Consider the following 17,255-nt stretch of genomic DNA (forward strand, 5'->3'; position numbering starts at 1 on the left):
TGTGTCCAACCAGGGAAAAAGCACTGAAATCGGGGGGGGGACAACACACACTCATCACTTGGGGACAACTCCACGGGGAGGAAAAAAATAACTATGTTCGACCCAAAAGACCATGATGTGTCGCGGTGCTGGCGATGTCCCAGAGGCTGGAGCCATCAGCCAAAAGCCCCCAGAGGCAAATGTCCTGGGAAAGGGGCTACGAGCAGCTGTCTGGCACCGGCCAAGCCCCGGCGCTGCGCTCGGGAGCCGGCACACTTGACAACTGCATTAACAAACACAGCGCCTTGATAAATCGCTCACTTCTGTGCTTTTCTTCGAAGGTGGGAACCAAAACAAGGAGAAGCGATTTTTCTCCGGGATTGCCAAGCCTGTCCGCAGAGGGATGCTGACCTCGCACTCGCTGGGGACAGGCTGCGGTCCTGCTCTCCCCGGCTTTGAGGGCGCACGAAGCAGAGAAATCTCCCAGCCCGGCATTAATCCAGCTTCGGCAAACAGCCCGGTTTTGCTCATCCCCATCCTAACCCCCGGTCTGTCCCCAAATTCCTCCCCGCGGGGACTCGGCGCGAAATGAGCACTCTCCGCGCGGCGGGTTTGGCTCCAGCGGGTTTTATCTCTAGAGGAGGAGAGCAGTGCCATGAATGGGACGAGATTCGGGATGGGGGGGTCACGGAGCGGCGGTGAGATGACGGGCACGGCCCCCGCGGCTGTGCGGTGACGGTCACAGCCCAGCAGCATGCAAGGTGGCCGGGGACCGGTGTGCTGTGCTGAGCCCTCCAGACACCCCAAAAAGCAAACGCCCCAGACGATGGAGTTGAAAGCCCCTGGGACATCCCCAACCCGCCCCGGGACGGCACCGCATCCTCTCAGCTCCTCCCGCACAACTAGAAGCAGCAGTTGGCTCAGGCGGTCAAGATACCCGATCATTAAATAATAAGAATAAACTATTAAGGGATGATTATGGGTCTGGGCTGTGCAGCTGGGTGCTGGCAACAGCAGACCCCGCAGCAGTGATTTGGGGCAGGATTGGGTTGGTTTGGGCGCCAGGACCAGGCTCTGCCTGATTTTTTGGGGTCGGTGGCAAAGCTACAGGGGCTACTGAGAACAGGGGGGACCTGGTGCTCCCCAGCAGCACGTGGGGACAGGGAGGACGCGGACGGGGGGGGCTACGGCTGCGGCTGGCGGGACTAGAAGCCCTTCTCGATGCTGAGGGTGCGGCGGGTGACGTGCTCCATGGTCCCCGAGATGTACTCGGTCAGGCTGATCTGGTAGTTGGCGAGCATCTTCAGCATCAGCCGCAGGTTCAGCCACCACTGCTCCTGGGGCAGCCTGTGCCTGTGCGGTGCGGGGGACACGGCTCTCAGGTGTCCCCAAGGATGTCCCCGAGGGACCCGGCGAACTGCTGGGGTGTCGGGGTGGGGACTTACTCAAAATCGGTGACTTTCTTGAGCTCCGTCACGGGGCTGAAGGCCACCACCTTCTTCCTGAGCCCGATCACGCAGGCCGAGTCGCCCGAGTTGGCAAACACGCGGCCTGGGAGGGGGACACAACCCGCCGTGGCCACCTCGCTGCGGGGTGAGTGGCCAAACCCGGAGGAGCAGGAGCTGCTGGGTGTCACCAGCGTCCTCCCCAGCCCCACCAAGGTCCCCCCAGCCCTGGGCTCACCCTTGCGATAAACCTCCTGCAGCTTCTCTGACATCCACAGCACCGCCTTCACCCCCAGCTTGGTCCCGTAGTTGCGGTCAAAGGGGGTCGGGGCTCCTCCCTGGGGACAAAGATATGGTGACGACAAGCTCGGCCGGCTCTCGGGGACAGCGGTGGCCTGTGTGGCCCCATCAGCCCTACCTGCTGGAGGTGGCCCAGGACGTTAATCCTGCAGTCGAAGATGCCTTTGCCCTCGGAGGAGTAGAGGTTGTAGAGGAACTCGGTGGTGTAGTGCTCGTGGCACTTCTCATTGCTGAGGGGCACAGGGAAGGAGTGGGAGGACCGCTCCGTAACCCGGCATCCCCGGGTGTCCCTCCATCCTCCTTGTTCTTTGCTGGTTTGTTCTTCCTGAGACTCAGCTGGACCCTGGGGCTGGGGTGGGGACGGCAGTGGAGGTGTCTAGGGCAGGACTGTCCCCCTGGTTGAGCGTGGCATCCCTGGGCAGGACACCGTGTGCCCCCCGTGACAAACCCCGCTGTGCCCAGGGACCCCCCTCCGGCTGTGGGAAGGGCTCAGCTCCATAGAATAAAAGAATCACAGAATCGTTTTGGTTGGAAAAGCCCCTCAAGATCATCGAGTCCAACCGTTCCGCCAGCCCATGTCCCTGAGAACCTCATCCCCCTCTGTCCAACCCCTCCAGGGATGGTGACTCCAGCACTGCCCTGGGCAGCCTGTTCCAATGCCCCACAGCCCTTTGGGGAAGAAATTGTTCCCCAGATCCAACCTCAACCTCCCCTGGCGCAACTTGAGGCCGTTTCCTCTGGTCCTGGCGCTTGTTCCTGGGGAGCAGAGCCCGACCCCCCTGGCTCCAAGCTCCTTTCAGGCAGGTCAGAGATCAGAAGGTCTCCCCTCAGCTCCTGTTCTCCAGCTGAACCCCCAGCTCCCTCAGCCGCTCCCATCACCCTTGTGCTCCAGCCCCTCACCAGCTCCGTTCCCTTCTCTCAACTCACTCCAGCACCTCAAGGCCTTTCTTGGCGTGAGGGGCCCAGAACTGCCCCCAGGGTTCGCGGTTTGGCCTCCCCAGGGCCCAGCACAGGACGGTCACTGCCCTGGGCCTGCTGGCCACACCAGTGCTGGTACAAACTCCCCTCACTCCCCACCATGGGGCTGGGTTTTTCAGCAAACATCCCCAGCGCTCCCCAACTCACCGCAGCACCAGCCCCCTCTGGATATCTGTCTTCATTTTGTCTGTCAGGTGCTCCACGTTGGCCTGCAAGACAGACACCGGGATGGCAGCAGTGCCCATGTCCTCTGCCGCCATCCCAGGTCCTTCTGCTCCTCTCATTTGGACCTGAGAGCCACTAACGTCACCCAGCAGCTTCATGGGGCTTGGCTGGAGCGCTCCCTTTCCCCGTTTTCCTTCTTATTTTACCCAAACGCTGCTGCCAGCGAGCAGCTCCTGCCCTGCTCACCTTCAGGTCGTGGATGGTGAAGGGATCCTCGTAGACGTAGGCGGCGTCGGCGCCCACCGCGATGCCGGTGACGGTCGACAGGTACCCGCAGTAGCCGCCCATCGTCTCCACGATGAAGACGCGGCGCTTGGTGCCCGAGGCCGACTGCTTGATGCGGTCGCAGCTCTGCGCCGGGAGAAAAGGGGGGGTGTCACACCAAGACACCCCGTCCTGGCTGCGACGGGATGCTGGATCATTCCCAAAAGGTGACGGGTCCTCACCTCCATGGCCGCGTTGACGGCCGTGTCCGAGCCCAGGCTGAAGTCGGTGCCGGGGACGTTGTTGCTGATGGTGGCGGGGATGACGCACATGATGATGCAGAGCTCCTCGTACTGCCCACGGGCCTCCACCAGCTGCAGCACCCCCTCGTACGCCTGCAAACACCCAGCGCTGGGGACGTGCTGGCCCCGCATCCGCATCCCAGCAGGGGTACATGGGATGCTGACAGCCCCCCCGGTCCCCGCCAAAACAGGTTTTCCACGCACCTCGAACCCCCCGATGACCAGCAGCCCCTGGATGTTGAATTTCCGCACGTTCTCCACGATCTTTTCCATGCAGGTCTTGGGCAGCGTCCTGCGGCGGGGGGGAGAGATAGGGAGAACAGGGTGAGGACAGTGGGTCCCCAAAACACCCAGGGACGGCGGTGTCCCCTCCGCTCCATCCCCCGGTCCCCCCAGGGCTGTGCTTACCGCTTGGTGCCCAGCATGGACCCGCCGCGTCCCAGCCAGCCCGCCACGTCGTGCCAGCCGACCTCACGGATCTGCAAGCAGCATCTCTTGGTTTTGGGGCAGGGGGAACACCCCGCCGCCCCCCTCCAAGCCCAAACCCACCCCCCCTGTGAAACCCATGGCACCCAGGCTCCCCGTCCCCCTTACCTGCCCCTTGGCCAAGCCCTCGAAGCCGTCGCTCACCACGTAGACGGTGTGGCCCTGGCAGATGCCGATGCGCACGGCCGACCTGACGGCAGCGTTCATGCCGGCGGCGGGGGCACCCACGTTCAGGATGGCCAGGCTGAAGGGGCTCTGCAGGGACAGGGACACGGGGGTGGCACCTTGCTGCGTGTCCCCGAGGTGGGGACGGTGTCCCCTGCCCGCTCCTCGTCCCTCCTCACCTTCTCCTGCGCCGGTTTCTGGTGTGCCAGCAGCTTGTAGATGTTCCAGTTGTTCTCAAAGCTCCTGCAAGGACAAGGCGGCATGGCCCTAGGGACCCAAAGGGAGAAGCCCCCACCCCAGCACGTCCTTTCGGCCGTGTCTCCCCCCATCCTCACCTCCCACGCAGCTGGATGGCCTCCTCAAACCTCTTCTCGTCCATGGCCTTCTGCACATCCTTCGTCTTGCGGCGGCGGGGAAGAGGTGCAGCAGGGTGACCCCCGCGCTCGCGGGACCCCCACCCACGGGCCCGTGTGCCCGTCCCCCCCGGTACTCACCACCTGCACGCACTCCATGAGCGGCAGCCGCACCGACTGGTTCCCCGAGAGGCTGACCACGCAGGCGGGGGTGTCGGGGGTGGCCTCCAGCAGCGCCATCACCGCCTCCATCCCCATCTTGCTGCTCTGCCCAGGGAAAGGGACACCCGCTGTCCCCTGACACCGGGGCCACCTGCTGTCCCCCGACACCGGGGACACCCGTGCCAACCGGGTGCGACGCTCCCCTGGGCTTGGAAACCAGGCGGCTGCTTCCGCGCCTGATTTACAGCCAGAGAGCTGCTGGTTTTCTTTCAAACCCGTGAAATTTGCAGCAAATTAGGGGAAAAACGGGCACGTGGTTCAGCAGGACCCAGCCCGCGGGGGCCGTCTGAGCTTCAGCGCAGCTGAAAAAATCCTCCGCGCCAGGCAGGGGGACGGCACAGGGGGGTTCCCCAGCTCCATGCTCCTTCCTGCAGAGTGTCCCCCGACATGGTGTCCCCTCCCCGGGACCTACCAGCACGCGGTCGAAGGCCGAGGGGGTCCCTCCGCGCTGCACGTGGCCCAGGACGGTGACGCGCGTGTCAAAGCCCAAGCGTTTCACCACCAGCTGCGGAGCAGAGGGGCCGTCACGCCGGGGACCCGCCGGTCACCGCGGGGGCCAAACCGGGGGCCGGGGCGGCGCTTACGTCCTTCACGTAGTTGGAGGAGATGGGTTTGCCGCTGCGGTCGATGGCTCCCTCGGCGATGATGATGATGTTGAGGCGCGACCCTCTGCTGCGCGTCTGGCATGGGAGGAGGAAAACGGCCGCTGGGGCTCAGCCAAAACTCACCCAGAATCCTTCCCCTGCCTGCGGGGGGGCGGGCTCAGGTTTTGGGCAGCCGAGCCCCCAAGCCGGCGCTGCCCCTGGCGTGCCAGGGCTGGATTTGCGCTCGGCTGAGCGCCCCGTTTCACAGGGACAATGGCCGGAGCTCCCGAAGCTTCGCAGGGGTCGGGTGGCGGCCGCGGGGCTCAGCCTGGGTCCCTGCGGGGACTCCCCGGGGACAAAACGGGGACGGGACCGTAGCAAGCCCCCGCTCACCTCCCCGAGCCTCTCGCACATGAGGTCCTCCCAGCCGTCCTCCGGAGGGGACTCGGGGATGAAGAGCCAGTCGGCGCCCGAGGCCAAGCCGGACACCAGTGCCAGGTACCTGGGGGGACACAGTGACAGTAGCGGCCCCAAAAACCACCATCCTGTCCCTCCGATGGGCTTCCCCATCCCCAGGGCTTACCCGCAGTGGCGGCCCATCACCTCCAGCACGAAGGTCCGCTGGTGGCTGCAAGGACACGGGGGAGAGGAGAAGAAAGGTGGGTGAGATGTCAGGGTGGGTGCAATGTCACAGAATCACACAGAATCCCAGAATGTCAGGGGTTGGAAGGGACCTCTCAAGCTCATCCAGTGCAATCCCCCCGCCGGAGCAGGAACACCCAGATGAGGTTACACAGGAAGGTGTCCAGGCGGGTTGGAATGTCTGCAGAGAAGGAGACTCCACAGCCTCCCTGGGCAGCCTGGGCCAGGCTCTGGCACCCTCACTGGTAACAAGTTTCTTCTCATCTTTAATTGGAACCTCCTGTGTTCCAGTTTGCACCCATTGCCCCTTGTCCTATCACTGGTTGTCACCCAGAAGAGCCTGGCTCCATCCTCCTGACACTCCCCCTTTCCATATTGATCCCCATGAATGAGTCACCCCTCAGTCTCCTCTTCTCCAGCTCCAGAGCCCCAGCTCCTCAGCCTTTCCTCACACGGGAGATGCTCCACTCCCTTCAGCATCTTCGTGGCTGCGCTGGACTCTCTCCAGCAGTTCCCTGTCCTTCTGGACCTGAGGGGCCCAGCACTGGACACAATATTCCAGATGTGGTCTCACCAGGGCAGAGCAGAGGGGCAGGAGAACCTCTCTCAGGGTGGGTGCGATGTCAGGGTGGGTGCGATGCTCAGAGTGGTCCAGCCCCCAGCGCTCACCTCTGTGCCGTGGTGGTGATGGCGTCGATCACCTCCATGATGCGGTGCAGCGCCGAGTCGGTGCCGATGGTCATGTCGGTGCCGCAGAAGTCGTTGTCGATGGAGCCCACCAGCCCCACGATGTTCAGGCGGGAGTTCTGCCGCGCCACCTCCTCGCTGATCTGCCCTGTTTGGGGGGACACGGCCGCATCACCAGTTATTTTAGGGTCCTCCTGTCCCTCCCGCAGCATTGGGAAGGATCCTGCGGAGGAGCCCAGCGATGGACGGACCCCAACACCCCTTGAACGCTTTCGCAAGGGTTTTGGGGGGGTCACCCACCCTCTCGGAGCAGCTCGTCCAGCAGGCCCCCCCACTCGGAGCGGAAGATGTCGGCGCCCGTCAGGCTGCCGTCCCCGCCGATGACGCACAGGTTGGTGATGCCGTGTTCCACCAGGTTGCGGGCGGCCCGCAGCCGCCCGGCGCGCGTGGTGAAGGCTTTGCAGCGGGCGCTGCCGATCACCGTCCCACCCTGCGGAGAGGAAACGGGAAGGGGGGGGACACACACACACACACCTCGTCACGCAGGTTTTGGGGGACGGGGGTGGGATTTGGGGGTGCCACGGTTGAGCCTCACCAGCTGGATGATGTTGGAGACGCTGAGCCAGTTGGCTTGCTTGATGTTGTCTCCCCCCTCCACCAGACCCTCGTAGCCCTGTGGAGAAGCAGGGGGCACAGTGAGGGGTACCCCGGCACCGGGGGGGGGGTGGTTCCCCCCCAACCTGTGATGGGGAGCAGGGGGGTGCCCCAACCTCATAGATGAGGAACACCTTGGCTCCCACGTATATCCCCATGCGGGTGACGGCGCGGACGGCGGCGTTCATCCCTGGAAAGGCCAGACATGATCTGGGGCAGGGCGGGGTGGGGGGGGCCCACGCCCCATAGGGGACCAGATTCTATAGGTGACCCTGAAGTGTCCCCTCGAGGTGGCGGGGGGGCCCACGCAGGCTGAGACCGGGGAAACTCACCGCACGCGTGGGAGCTGCAGAGGAGCAGCCGCTCAAGAGCGAGAGGTAATATTAATATTAGCGAGACGTAATATTAATATCAGCGAGATGTAATATTAATATCAGCGAGATGTTATGTTAATATTAGTGAGATGTAATATTAGTGAGATGTGATATTAATATTAGCGAGATGTGATATTAATATTAGCAAGATAGGATATTAATATTAGCAAAATATACTATTAATATTAGTGAGATATTATATTAATATTAGCGAGATATGATATTAATATTAGCAAGATAGGATATTAATATTAGCGAAATATACTATTAATATTAGTGAGATATGATATTAATATTAGCGAGATGTGATATTAATATTAGCGAGATATACTATTAATGTTAGCGAGATATGATATTAATATTAGCAAGATAGGATATTAATATTAGTGAGATATACTATTAATATTAGCGAGATATACTATTAATATTAGCGAGATGTAACATTAATTTTAATTTTAATAAAAACAGCTGCTTATCCCTTGCCGGGGGGACCGTGGGGCTTCCCCCGTGGGGCCGGTGACCTCCAACAGAGGCTGCCCCGGGGGGACGGCGATGGGGAGCACCGACCCTTCCCCCGTGGGGGGCACACGGCAGCGGGGTGTCCCCCGCTCCCAGGGCAGGAACGCGGGGCCACGTCCCCGCTGCGCACCCCGAGGCCCCGCGGACTCTGGACCGGGCGGCCACGGGGGCGGGCCCGGGGCCGAGCTCCCCTTTCACCCCGCGCCCCGCTGCCCCCGGCCGGCCCCACCTTGCGCGTCGCCGCCGCTGGTGAGCACGGCGATGGCCATGCCGGCCCCCGCCATCCGCAGCCGCTCCAGCTCCGCCGCCGCCATCGCTGCGCCCCGGGAACCGGCACCGCGGGACACGCCCCCCCGGACACGCCCCCTCCGCCTGGCCACGCCCACCGCCCGCCTGGCCGCGCCCACCGCCCGCCTGGCCACGCCCACCGCCCGCCTGGCCACGCCCCTCCGGCGCGCCGTATCCGTCGCATGTCGCGACATATCGCGGCATGCGGCGCGCCGGCAAAGCGGCGCCGTGGGAAACAATTCTTTTGCGAATGTAATAGGCTCAGGCGGGATCTCTCAGCAGAGCAGGTTTTTTTTAATAAGGATTTTGCAACACCGGGTGTTCTGCCTAAAGGCAGGCACACACAATAGGGCAAAAAGCCCCTGCTTGTAGCCCCCCAAAATCCCGGCCGCAATTTCCCTCCCCTGTTCCCCATGGGTTGGTACTTCAGGGTTTACAGACCACCCGACCCTGCCCCAGTTTACATACAGTGCCCTTCCCCTTATCAATCTCTTTAAAATCTGCATTCCTGGTACTTTGGCTACTCTTCCCCCTAAATTAACTTGTAAATACAGGCAGCAGTATGCATACAGGCATCAGTATATATTCGTTAAACGTTCCTTACAAAATTATAGATTAAAACGTTGAAAAATACGAAATGTATATTCAAATATCAGGCTCGCCCCACTGGCACAGCCCAGGGCGGGATGTACTGGCACCGCACCTGTAAGGAACGTTTAACGGAGAGCTGTTGTTTTTACATACCCGAGGACCTGGCGCCCGACCCCAGCACGGGGGAAGGACCGAGAGACATCGGACTGTGAATCCTTAACGTAAAACACAGTCTCTTCCCGGAATACATACTGATACCTGTATGCATACTGGTGCCTGTATTTACAAGTTAATTTAGGGGGAAGAGTAGCCAAAGTACCAGGAGCGCACATTTTGAATAGATTGATAAGGGGAAGGGTATTGTATGTAAACTGGGGCAGGGTTGGGTGGTCTGTAAACCCTGAAGTACCAACCCATGGGGAACAGGGGAGGGAAATTGCCGCTGGGATTTTTGGGAGATACAAACAGGGGCTTTTTGCCCTATTGTGTGTGCCTGCCTTTAGGCAGAACACCCGGTGTTGCAAAATCGTTATTAAAAAAATTGCTTTGCTGAGAGATCCCGCCTGAGCCTATTACATTTGCAAAAGAATTGTTTGCTACAGTTCTTTTAGGTAGAATTAAAAACCAAACACCCAGGGCGAGCCCAGCATCGGGGTTTCTCGGTCCCAGTCCCCCAGCCCCTTACGGGGGTTACGGGGATGCTGCATCCCCAGGGTCGCATCCTCCCAGGGATGGGGGTCCTGTCGCATCAGTGTTTACGGAAACACCGGCGCTGGGTGTCTGTCCTCAGCCCCAGTGGGTGCAGCGTGGTGCTGCTCCCCTCCATCCCTCCCTTCTCCTGGAGAGCTGCGTCACCACCGACCTCCAGCATCACCCAGGCGGAGCGGGGACGGGGCCCCTGCCCAGCCAAGGGATGGGGAAACTGAGGCAGGCACCGGCTGCTTGCTCCCCACAGGCTGCACTGATGCCATATGGTCCCGTAGGTCTCGGTGGCAGCTCGGAGCCACCCCCGGCCCGTCCGGCAGCGAAGGGGTGCGGGTGGCTCGGGCTGAGGAAATGGGAGAGCCCTGGCCGGGCTCCCGCTCTCCTCCTCCCGCAGCCCCACCTCCCCGGTCCCACTTAACTCCCCGCCAGGCCGGCCGGGGGGCCACCATTCCCGTCCCCATCGCTGTCCCAGGCCAGCCGTGTCCCCGTCCCCGTCCCCACCATGCTGCGGTTGCTGCTGCTCTGCGGGGCCCTGGGCTGCGGGGCAGAGCGGGCGGGTAAGGCGAGGACACCCTGACAAGTGGGGTCGGCGAGACGTGGGGTTGGCGTTGGGGACACACACACACACGCGGCTTTACGAGGAGGGGACGGGGCGGTGGGTGACGTGCGGTGTCTCTCGCAGCCCCGCTCACCTTCACCATGCTGCAGCGGACCCGCGTCTCCAAGGGCAGCTCGGAGTTTTCGGGGAATGCCAGCCTGGACGGGCGGCTCAGCCACCTCCTGGAGGGGCTCAATGTCACCCAGGTGCTGCCGCTGGAGCCCCCGGACGCCTGGGCCCAGCGGCGGGAGGACGTCACCACCTACCTGCTCTACTTCGGCCAGCTGGTCATGCTCTTCAGCAAGGAGAGACCCATCAACTGTGAGTGGTACCCAGGGAGGCACGGGGGTGCATGGGGCGAGGGGAGCTGGCTCTCCGGGGACAGCTGGGCGAAGGGACGAGGACACGGCCACGTGCGAAACCTCGCTCCGGGCAAAAGGAGCCGGGAAATTCTCACCCGGAGCTCACCCTGGGTGATGCTCAGCCTCCTGCTGCCCCTGGGGAAAAGGGCTGGGGGCTGCAGCCTGGGAGGACGGGGAGGTGTAGGCACCCCACCTGCACCCCACATGCATCCCTCCTGCCTCCTGCCTGCACCCACCTTGCACCCCACCTGCACCCCACCTGCACCCCACCTGCACCCCACCTGCACCCCACATGCATCCCTCCTGCCTCCTGCCTGCACCCACCTTGCACCCCACCTGCACCTCACCTGCACCCCACATGCACCCCACCTGCACCCCACATGCACCCCACATGCATCCCTCCTGCCTCCTGCCTGCACCCACCTTGCACCCCACCTGCACCCCACCTGCACCCCACATGCACCCCACCTGCACCCCACATGCACCCCACATGCATCCCTCCTGCCTCCTGCCTGCACCCACCTTGCACCCCACCTGCACCCCACATGCACCCCACATGCACCCTGCCTGCACCCACCCCTCCACCCTCCCTCCCTCCTGCCTGCACCCCCCTGCACCCCACAGCCTCCATGGGACGCTGCCGGTGACAATTTCACGTTCCTGCCTGTGTTGCTCCACAAGCCCCGCTACCTCCAATGTTCCTGTGCACAGGGTGTTTTGCCTTCTTTTTTATTTTGTTACCCCCAAAGCAGTTTTTCCCCAGCTCTGCATTTCTTTCCCTGGCCCTCAGGGAGGGTTTTCTCCCCGTGGGGTGTCCGGTGGGAGCCCCACACGCCTCCCCTCGCCCCACGTTCCCCGTGCCGCATCCTCCGGCGAGAGCGACGCATCGCTCACCCTGAGCCAAAAATCCTCCTGCGTCTCTCAAACCGCAGACGAGGAAGGGGAAAATCAGCCCCTGGAAAAGCCGTCGCCGCAGTTAAACGGAGCAAAGACAAAGCTTTGTCGGGTGGGCGGGTGGGTCGGGTGGTGCGAGGATGAGGCTTCGCCAGCTCGGCGCGCGGCTTGTCCCCGCAGACACGCAAAGCCTGTGCTGCCGCCTGGGCTGCCGGCTCTTCCCCAACGGCACGGCCCGCAGCTTCTACGAGGTGACCCTCAACGGGACGGCCTTCCTCAGCTTCCACGTCCCCAACGCCACCTGGGAGCGGCGCTGGCCCGGCGAGGACGCGGTGGCCGCCTTCGCCCAGCGGGAGCTGATGAAATACCCCAAGACCACCCAGGACCTCCAGTATTTCCTCAACACCACCTGTGTCAGCATCCTGCGGGCGCAGAGCACCGGGACGGGTCCGTGCCGGGGCTTGGGGGGGCGGACAGGGTGACGTGAGGGGTGGCCTCAGTCGTCACCTGTGTCCCTGTCGTCTCTTGCAGAAAAGCAGAGGATCCGGTCGCACGCTCCGCTGGTGCTGGGCCTGGTCCTGGGGACCTTGGCGTTGCTGGGCATGGCCGTGGGGATCTTCCTGTGCACGGGGGGGAGCTGCTAGCGGAGCCAGCAGCCATCCCATGGCACCTCGTGGGGACAGGGACGGACCCACCGTCACCCCATGGAGACAGGGACCGACCCACCGTCACCCCGTGGTGGCAGGGGATGGAGCCACCATCCCCTGGTGGCAGCAGGGACGGACCCACCATCACCCTGTAGAGGCAGGGACAGACCCATGTCACCGCGTGGTGGCAGAGGACAGACCCACTGTCACCCTGTGGTGGCAGAGGATGGACCCATGTCACCCCGTGGTGACACGGACGGACCCACCATCGCCCTGTGGCAGCAGAGATGGACCCACCATCACCCCGTGAACACAGGGATGGAACCACTGCAGCCCCATGGTGACAAGGGACAGAGTCACTGTCACCCCATGGTGGCAGGGGATGGACCCACCATCACCCCGTGAACACAGGGATGGAACCACTGCAGCCCCATGGTGACAAGGGACAGAGTCACTGTCACCCCATGGTGGCAGGGGATGGATCCACCATCACCCCGTGAACACAGGGATGGAACCACTGCAACCCCATGGTGACAAGGGACAGAGTCACTGTCACCCCATGGTGGCAGGGGATGGACCCACCATCACCCGGTGGCAGCAGGGACAGACCCACCATCACCCTGTGCTGGCAAGGGACAGACTCACTGTCACCCCATGGTGGCAGGGGATGGACCCACCATCACCCCGTGGACACAGGGGTGGACTCATGTCACTTGTCCCCATGCCCTGCATCTCCCCCGCCGCGCGGGCTTTGCTCCCAAAGGCCACCAGCGGCTTCCCTGCCGCGTCCCGGCTGGGCTGACCCCCCGGCAGCAGCTCCCAGCCCTGGGGACGGTCCCCACGCCGGGCTGGCGCGATGCGCTGGGCCTGAATGTGGAGCCACGGCTGGAAAAACGGGGCGGAAGGGTGTGTGGGGGGAAACGGCAGGAGAAACAGGCAAAAAAGGGTTAAAAGGTCATCGAAACCCATATTTATCCCTGTTGGGGGGGGTGGATAAATGCCCAGGGGGAGGATGTCACACCCTAGTGACACTGCTTGGAGCTGTCCCCTAATAAACCCACCCCGTCAGCTCTCCCACCGTGTCTGGTCACTCATTTGGCTGCGGGTCCGTCACGGGTGACAGGGACACGGGTGACAGGGCCACGGTTGTGCCGGGCGGGCTCGTCGGTGTCACCAGCGCCTGTGTCACCCCCGGGGCCGTGCGGCGAGTTTGCGAGGCCTCTGCAGAGCGGCCGGTGGGGTTTGTGCCTCCTGAGCCCCCGTCCCTCTGCCCGCGGCTCCGGTTCCACTCAATTAAGTCATCTTTCCAATGGCCAAGCGGTGACGCTTCGTCTATTTTTCATTTCCTCATCTTCACAGGAGGCACCGAGGTTGAGGACGAGCTGGAACGGGGCAGTTTTTCTGCACAGATCAATGTGTTCGGTGCTCTCGGGTGCTGCCCAGAGGGACACGGGAGTGTGGGGACACCTGGGGTGACACAGCGGGGACCCCAAAGCAAGAAACCACTCTCCAAGGAGCAGCTAAAGAAACGCAGAGCTGAGTTACTAGCACCATCCAACAGCATTCATTGCTTTATTTTCCGCCTCTGCAGTCTCCATCTGAGCTAAAAACTGCTCTCAGCCCACTTGGACTTTGGTTATATGAATAATAAATTCTTGGCTGCGTTTCCCTTCCAAGATTTGGAGCTGACCCCCCTCTCGTGCTCGTCTCCGCTGGTCCAAGGGCAGCAGGGGCTGGGGATGAGCCAGGAGCCGGCTCGGGCCACCGAAATTGGGGACAGCGCAGGAGCGAGGAGCTTTGCTGGCTTCACTTCCAGCTCCAAGGGTGGGAGCCGGGAAAAGAGCTGCAGGACAGCAAGGGGATGGGAAGATGCCATCGGGGTCGGAGAGCTGGAGGTCTCCGAAGATGACATCTCATCACCTTGGCCACCGGCCACCCACCCGAGCAGGGGCCGGGGTGCTCCCCACCCTTCCGAGGGCTCTTTTGTAAAGAGAAATGGCAGCCAAGACGCCGGAGGATCCAAAACAACGAGGCAGGGGGACGTCATCGCTGGGCCCTTGGCCGGGGCTGTGCCGCAGCCCAGCACGGCCTGTCCCCGCCACGGCGCTGGGGACGCGAGGCCGATGCTGGCGGTCAAACACAGGAGGTTTTATCCCCATGGAGGGATAAAAACACTTGTAGCCACTTCCCAGCGAGGAGAAACATCTGCGTGGCGGCTCTGCTCTGGGTTTAGGACTTGGGGCGTCTCTGCAGATGTCACACCGCGGTCCCCAGACCCACAGCGATTCTCGTGCCAAGTCCCCCCACCCCGGGCTGCAGCTCCGCTGGGGAGGGCAGAGCACAGATCCCATGGGACAGCGATGTCCCGAGGCTGCGACAATCCCCTCGGACACGGGCTGGCAGCAGGGATGGCACCCGGGAGAGCCCCAGGCCAGAGAAACCAGGGAGGTTGTTTTGCTTTTTCCTTCTGAAACGCGTCATGTTTTGGACAGATGAGGAAATCTCCACTTTAAAGTTCTCTGGAAAAGCCTTTTTCCTGCGCCCCGGGGCCGTGTGTGTGTCAGTCACAGCAGGAGGGAGGTCCAGAATGGCAATAGCATCCATCCCCCAGCACATTATAGCCCCAAAATTTCTCTTCCTCACCCCAAAACTCCAAACTGCCTCATGGCGGGGCCAGCACCACCCGCCCCGCTGCTCCATGTGCCATCCCTCCAGCGGCCGGTGGCCACATCTGTGGCCCATCCTCTCCCAAATTTGGTTGTTCTTCTACCTTGATCACAACCTGGGCTTAACCACACATCCTGTCAACCCAAGGCTGTTTTAAATTTGCTCCTCATTTTTTTTTTCCCTTTGCTTTCTGCATGAGGGTCAACAAACTTGGCTTTAACCAGCCCTCCCAAAGCAGCATCTCCCCCAAACCAAACCAAACCAAACCAAACTCTCCCGGCTTTGCTTTCCCCGCGCCGCCTGGTTTCCATCACTCGGCTCCGCTATCACTGCCTGGGATAAGGGCTGAGATAAGACGCCCAAGCCTTGAACGTTGTTCCAGTGAATAAGATGACGCCAATGTGCGAGGAATCGGCTTTCCGCTTCGCCCACGTCCCTACAAGCTCGATGTCCCCAGCCACATCCTCTGGGAGCCTTTGGCCGCTGTCACAGCATCTTCAGCTCCCAGCAGCCGCGGTCCCCTGCCCGTCCCCGAGGATAAAGGACCAGACGAGCCGCCTGAAAACATAGCGAGGGGCTCCTGTACCTGCTGGGGTGGGAAGGGAAAAAAACGGGGCTGATGGTTTCAGTGTTGATGAGGAAAACGGGCAGCACTGGATTGAAGTTTGGAAGCAGGAAGATGGGATTATCCTTGTGAACGTCCCTGACGCACTCGGTGTGTGTGCTGGCGGCATCGTCGCTGTTCTGGACTAAACAAGCTTCGTTCTTCTGAATTCCCCCTGACGTCACCTTGCCACAGCCCCAGATGTCTTCGTTTCTGGCATCACCAGCTTCGGGAAATCCTTTTTAACCCAGCGGCTGTGCTGGGGCGAGGGGGTTTTTGCTCTCCCTGTGCAAAGGATGCTTTTTTTGGAGCAACAAGATTTTTGGGGTGGAGGCTGTTGGGTATCTGCTTTCTAGCACCCTCCTGCTCCCATGGGAGAGCGGGCAGGTCCCTGGAAATATTGAACAGCAGAGGAAAGGGCTGTGCTGGAAAACACATTCCAGGCCAGTCTGGACGGGGCTCTGAGCAACCTGAGCTGGTGAAGATGTCCCTGCTCATGGCAGGGGTGGCACTGGGAAGGTCCCTTCAACCCAAACTATCTGTGATTCAGAACATTGCAAATCTAAGTGTCCTCAGAGCAATTTTCTCCTGGCACCCGTCACTTCTCCCCTCCCATCTCCACTGCCTGTCTCTCAGGAACAGAAAAGTTTAGATATAGATAAGTGCTTTAAAATAACAAGTTTTTCGGAAAAAAAACACCTAGCCTGTGCTGTGCTTGCGGAGAAATTTCCATGGAGAAATTGCTGTTTGGGAACATTTTCACCCCCTGCCCGGACTCAGGGATGCTCTGGGCAAGAAGTGCCACTTGCTGTGGTAAGAAGTCAGTCAGGATTTGTTCCCTGCATGACTGAAACTGCAGGGAACAAACAAATCAGGCCAGATTGCTCCTCAAGACCCACATACCCAATGCTGAAACTCCCCAAAAATTCACTATCCGGTCTGGAATGGGCAATATGGCTTTAGGTGCAGCCAGGCCAGATGAGGGCAGGGTGATTTGTGGAAAAGCAGCTCTGAGCTGTTTGCACCAACCTCTGGAGGGGATGAAACCCCTTCAGTTCAGAAATCAGGATCTCATTTTAGCCAGGCAAGGATGTATCCAAACATCCCCTTCTCCAGCCACCAAGGACTTCTGGAAATACATTCAAGGACAAGCGCTTTGCTGGAAGAACTGAACACCGCCTGTATCTAAACCCTCAACAATCCTTGACTTGTGCAAGGATTCAGGGTAAAAGGGGACCAGGAAATTACTTTATTCGATCCAATTTAGGCACAACAGCTGGAATTTAAGACAGGATTCCCAGCTCAGAGGTCTCCACCTTCAGGATGCTTGCTTGGTCCCAAGCATTTATCCGAAATAAAGGAATCCGTGTGTGCTACGACTCACACCAGCTTGAGGTTACTGGAAGAGGGGACAGCGGGTGTCACAGCCACCAAAGAGCTTCCACGTCCCCCCGGCCGGACAAACACCTCCCAACACCCTGGAAGCTGCAGAACTTTCTTTAAGCAAACAGCAAAGCCAAAATGAGTGGAAATGTTGGAAGGAGACGCCGCTGCGGAAACCCCAGCGGCTTTGTCTGAAGCGGGGAGAGGCGGCAGACACGGCTCTGCACACAGAGACGGGGAGGAAAATGGAAGGAAACAGGGTTGTTTGCCTTGATTTGGGGTCTTCTTTGCTGTTTTTCTCCTCGCCCTGGTACAAGCCGGGGCTTTGCAGCTGTTGTTGCTGTTCCGCGTAGCACTGGCCTCTCAGGAGTTCATACCCACAATGAAACAACGAAAA

General features: G+C 60.9%; 2 protein-coding genes across 3 annotated transcripts; one reads left to right on the forward strand and one right to left on the reverse strand.

The window, feature by feature from the left end:
- Window positions 1-590: 590 nt before the first annotated feature.
- PFKL (phosphofructokinase, liver type) lies at window positions 591-8,462 on the reverse strand. Of its 2 annotated transcripts, XM_065639600.1 has the most exons (22): window positions 8,349-8,462; window positions 7,343-7,416; window positions 7,168-7,245; window positions 6,873-7,062; window positions 6,555-6,720; window positions 5,827-5,871; window positions 5,637-5,745; window positions 5,244-5,339; window positions 5,072-5,164; window positions 4,579-4,704; window positions 4,420-4,484; window positions 4,264-4,327; window positions 4,028-4,174; window positions 3,842-3,912; window positions 3,638-3,725; window positions 3,374-3,526; window positions 3,114-3,278; window positions 2,850-2,911; window positions 1,843-1,954; window positions 1,663-1,762; window positions 1,425-1,530; window positions 591-1,332 (listed from the first exon to the last, which is right to left on the reverse strand). In XM_065639600.1, exons 1-22 carry the CDS (start codon window positions 8,431-8,433, stop codon window positions 1,185-1,187), a joined length of 2,343 nt encoding a protein of 780 aa, XP_065495672.1. In that variant the 5' UTR covers window positions 8,434-8,462; the 3' UTR covers window positions 591-1,184. The 2 variants fall into 2 exon arrangements, with proteins under 2 accessions (XP_065495672.1, XP_065495671.1); XM_065639599.1 differs by having other exon boundaries at window positions 3,374-3,725.
- Window positions 8,463-10,149: 1,687 nt separating this feature from the next.
- PROCR (protein C receptor) lies at window positions 10,150-13,262 on the forward strand. The gene is made up of 4 exons (XM_065640230.1): window positions 10,150-10,260; window positions 10,386-10,622; window positions 11,738-12,004; window positions 12,089-13,262. The coding sequence occupies exons 1-4, from the start codon at window positions 10,206-10,208 to the stop codon at window positions 12,199-12,201; spliced, it is 672 nt and encodes a 223-aa protein (XP_065496302.1). The 5' UTR covers window positions 10,150-10,205; the 3' UTR covers window positions 12,202-13,262.
- The last annotated feature ends 3,993 nt before the right edge of the window (window positions 13,263-17,255 follow it).

The sequence above is a fragment of the Caloenas nicobarica genome, chromosome 8 (assembly GCF_036013445.1).
Source record: "Caloenas nicobarica isolate bCalNic1 chromosome 8, bCalNic1.hap1, whole genome shotgun sequence".
Taxonomy (NCBI): Eukaryota; Metazoa; Chordata; class Aves; order Columbiformes; family Columbidae; genus Caloenas; species Caloenas nicobarica.

What these genes read in the sequence shown, in the direction of transcription:
- PFKL (XM_065639599.1), bottom strand. Translation starts at nt 8,433, where the DNA reads ATGGCGGCGGCGGAGCTGGAGCGGCTGCGGATGGCGGGGGCCGGCATG. An exon ending in CAGCGGCGGCGACGCGCAAG is followed by an intron (nt 7,417 to 8,348) that starts GTGGGGCCGGCC and finishes TGGCCTTTCCAG; the next exon opens with GGATGAACGCCGCCGTCCGC. An exon ending in TCACCATCCACGACCTGAAG is followed by an intron (nt 2,912 to 3,113) that starts GTGAGCAGGGCA and finishes TCTGTCTTGCAG; the next exon opens with GCCAACGTGGAGCACCTGAC.
- PROCR (XM_065640230.1), top strand. Translation starts at nt 10,206, where the DNA reads ATGCTGCGGTTGCTGCTGCTCTGCGGGGCCCTGGGCTGCGGGGCAGAG. An exon ending in CAAGGAGAGACCCATCAACT is followed by an intron (nt 10,623 to 11,737) that starts GTGAGTGGTACC and finishes TTGTCCCCGCAG; the next exon opens with ACACGCAAAGCCTGTGCTGC. An exon ending in GGCGCAGAGCACCGGGACGG is followed by an intron (nt 12,005 to 12,088) that starts GTCCGTGCCGGG and finishes CGTCTCTTGCAG; the next exon opens with AAAAGCAGAGGATCCGGTCG.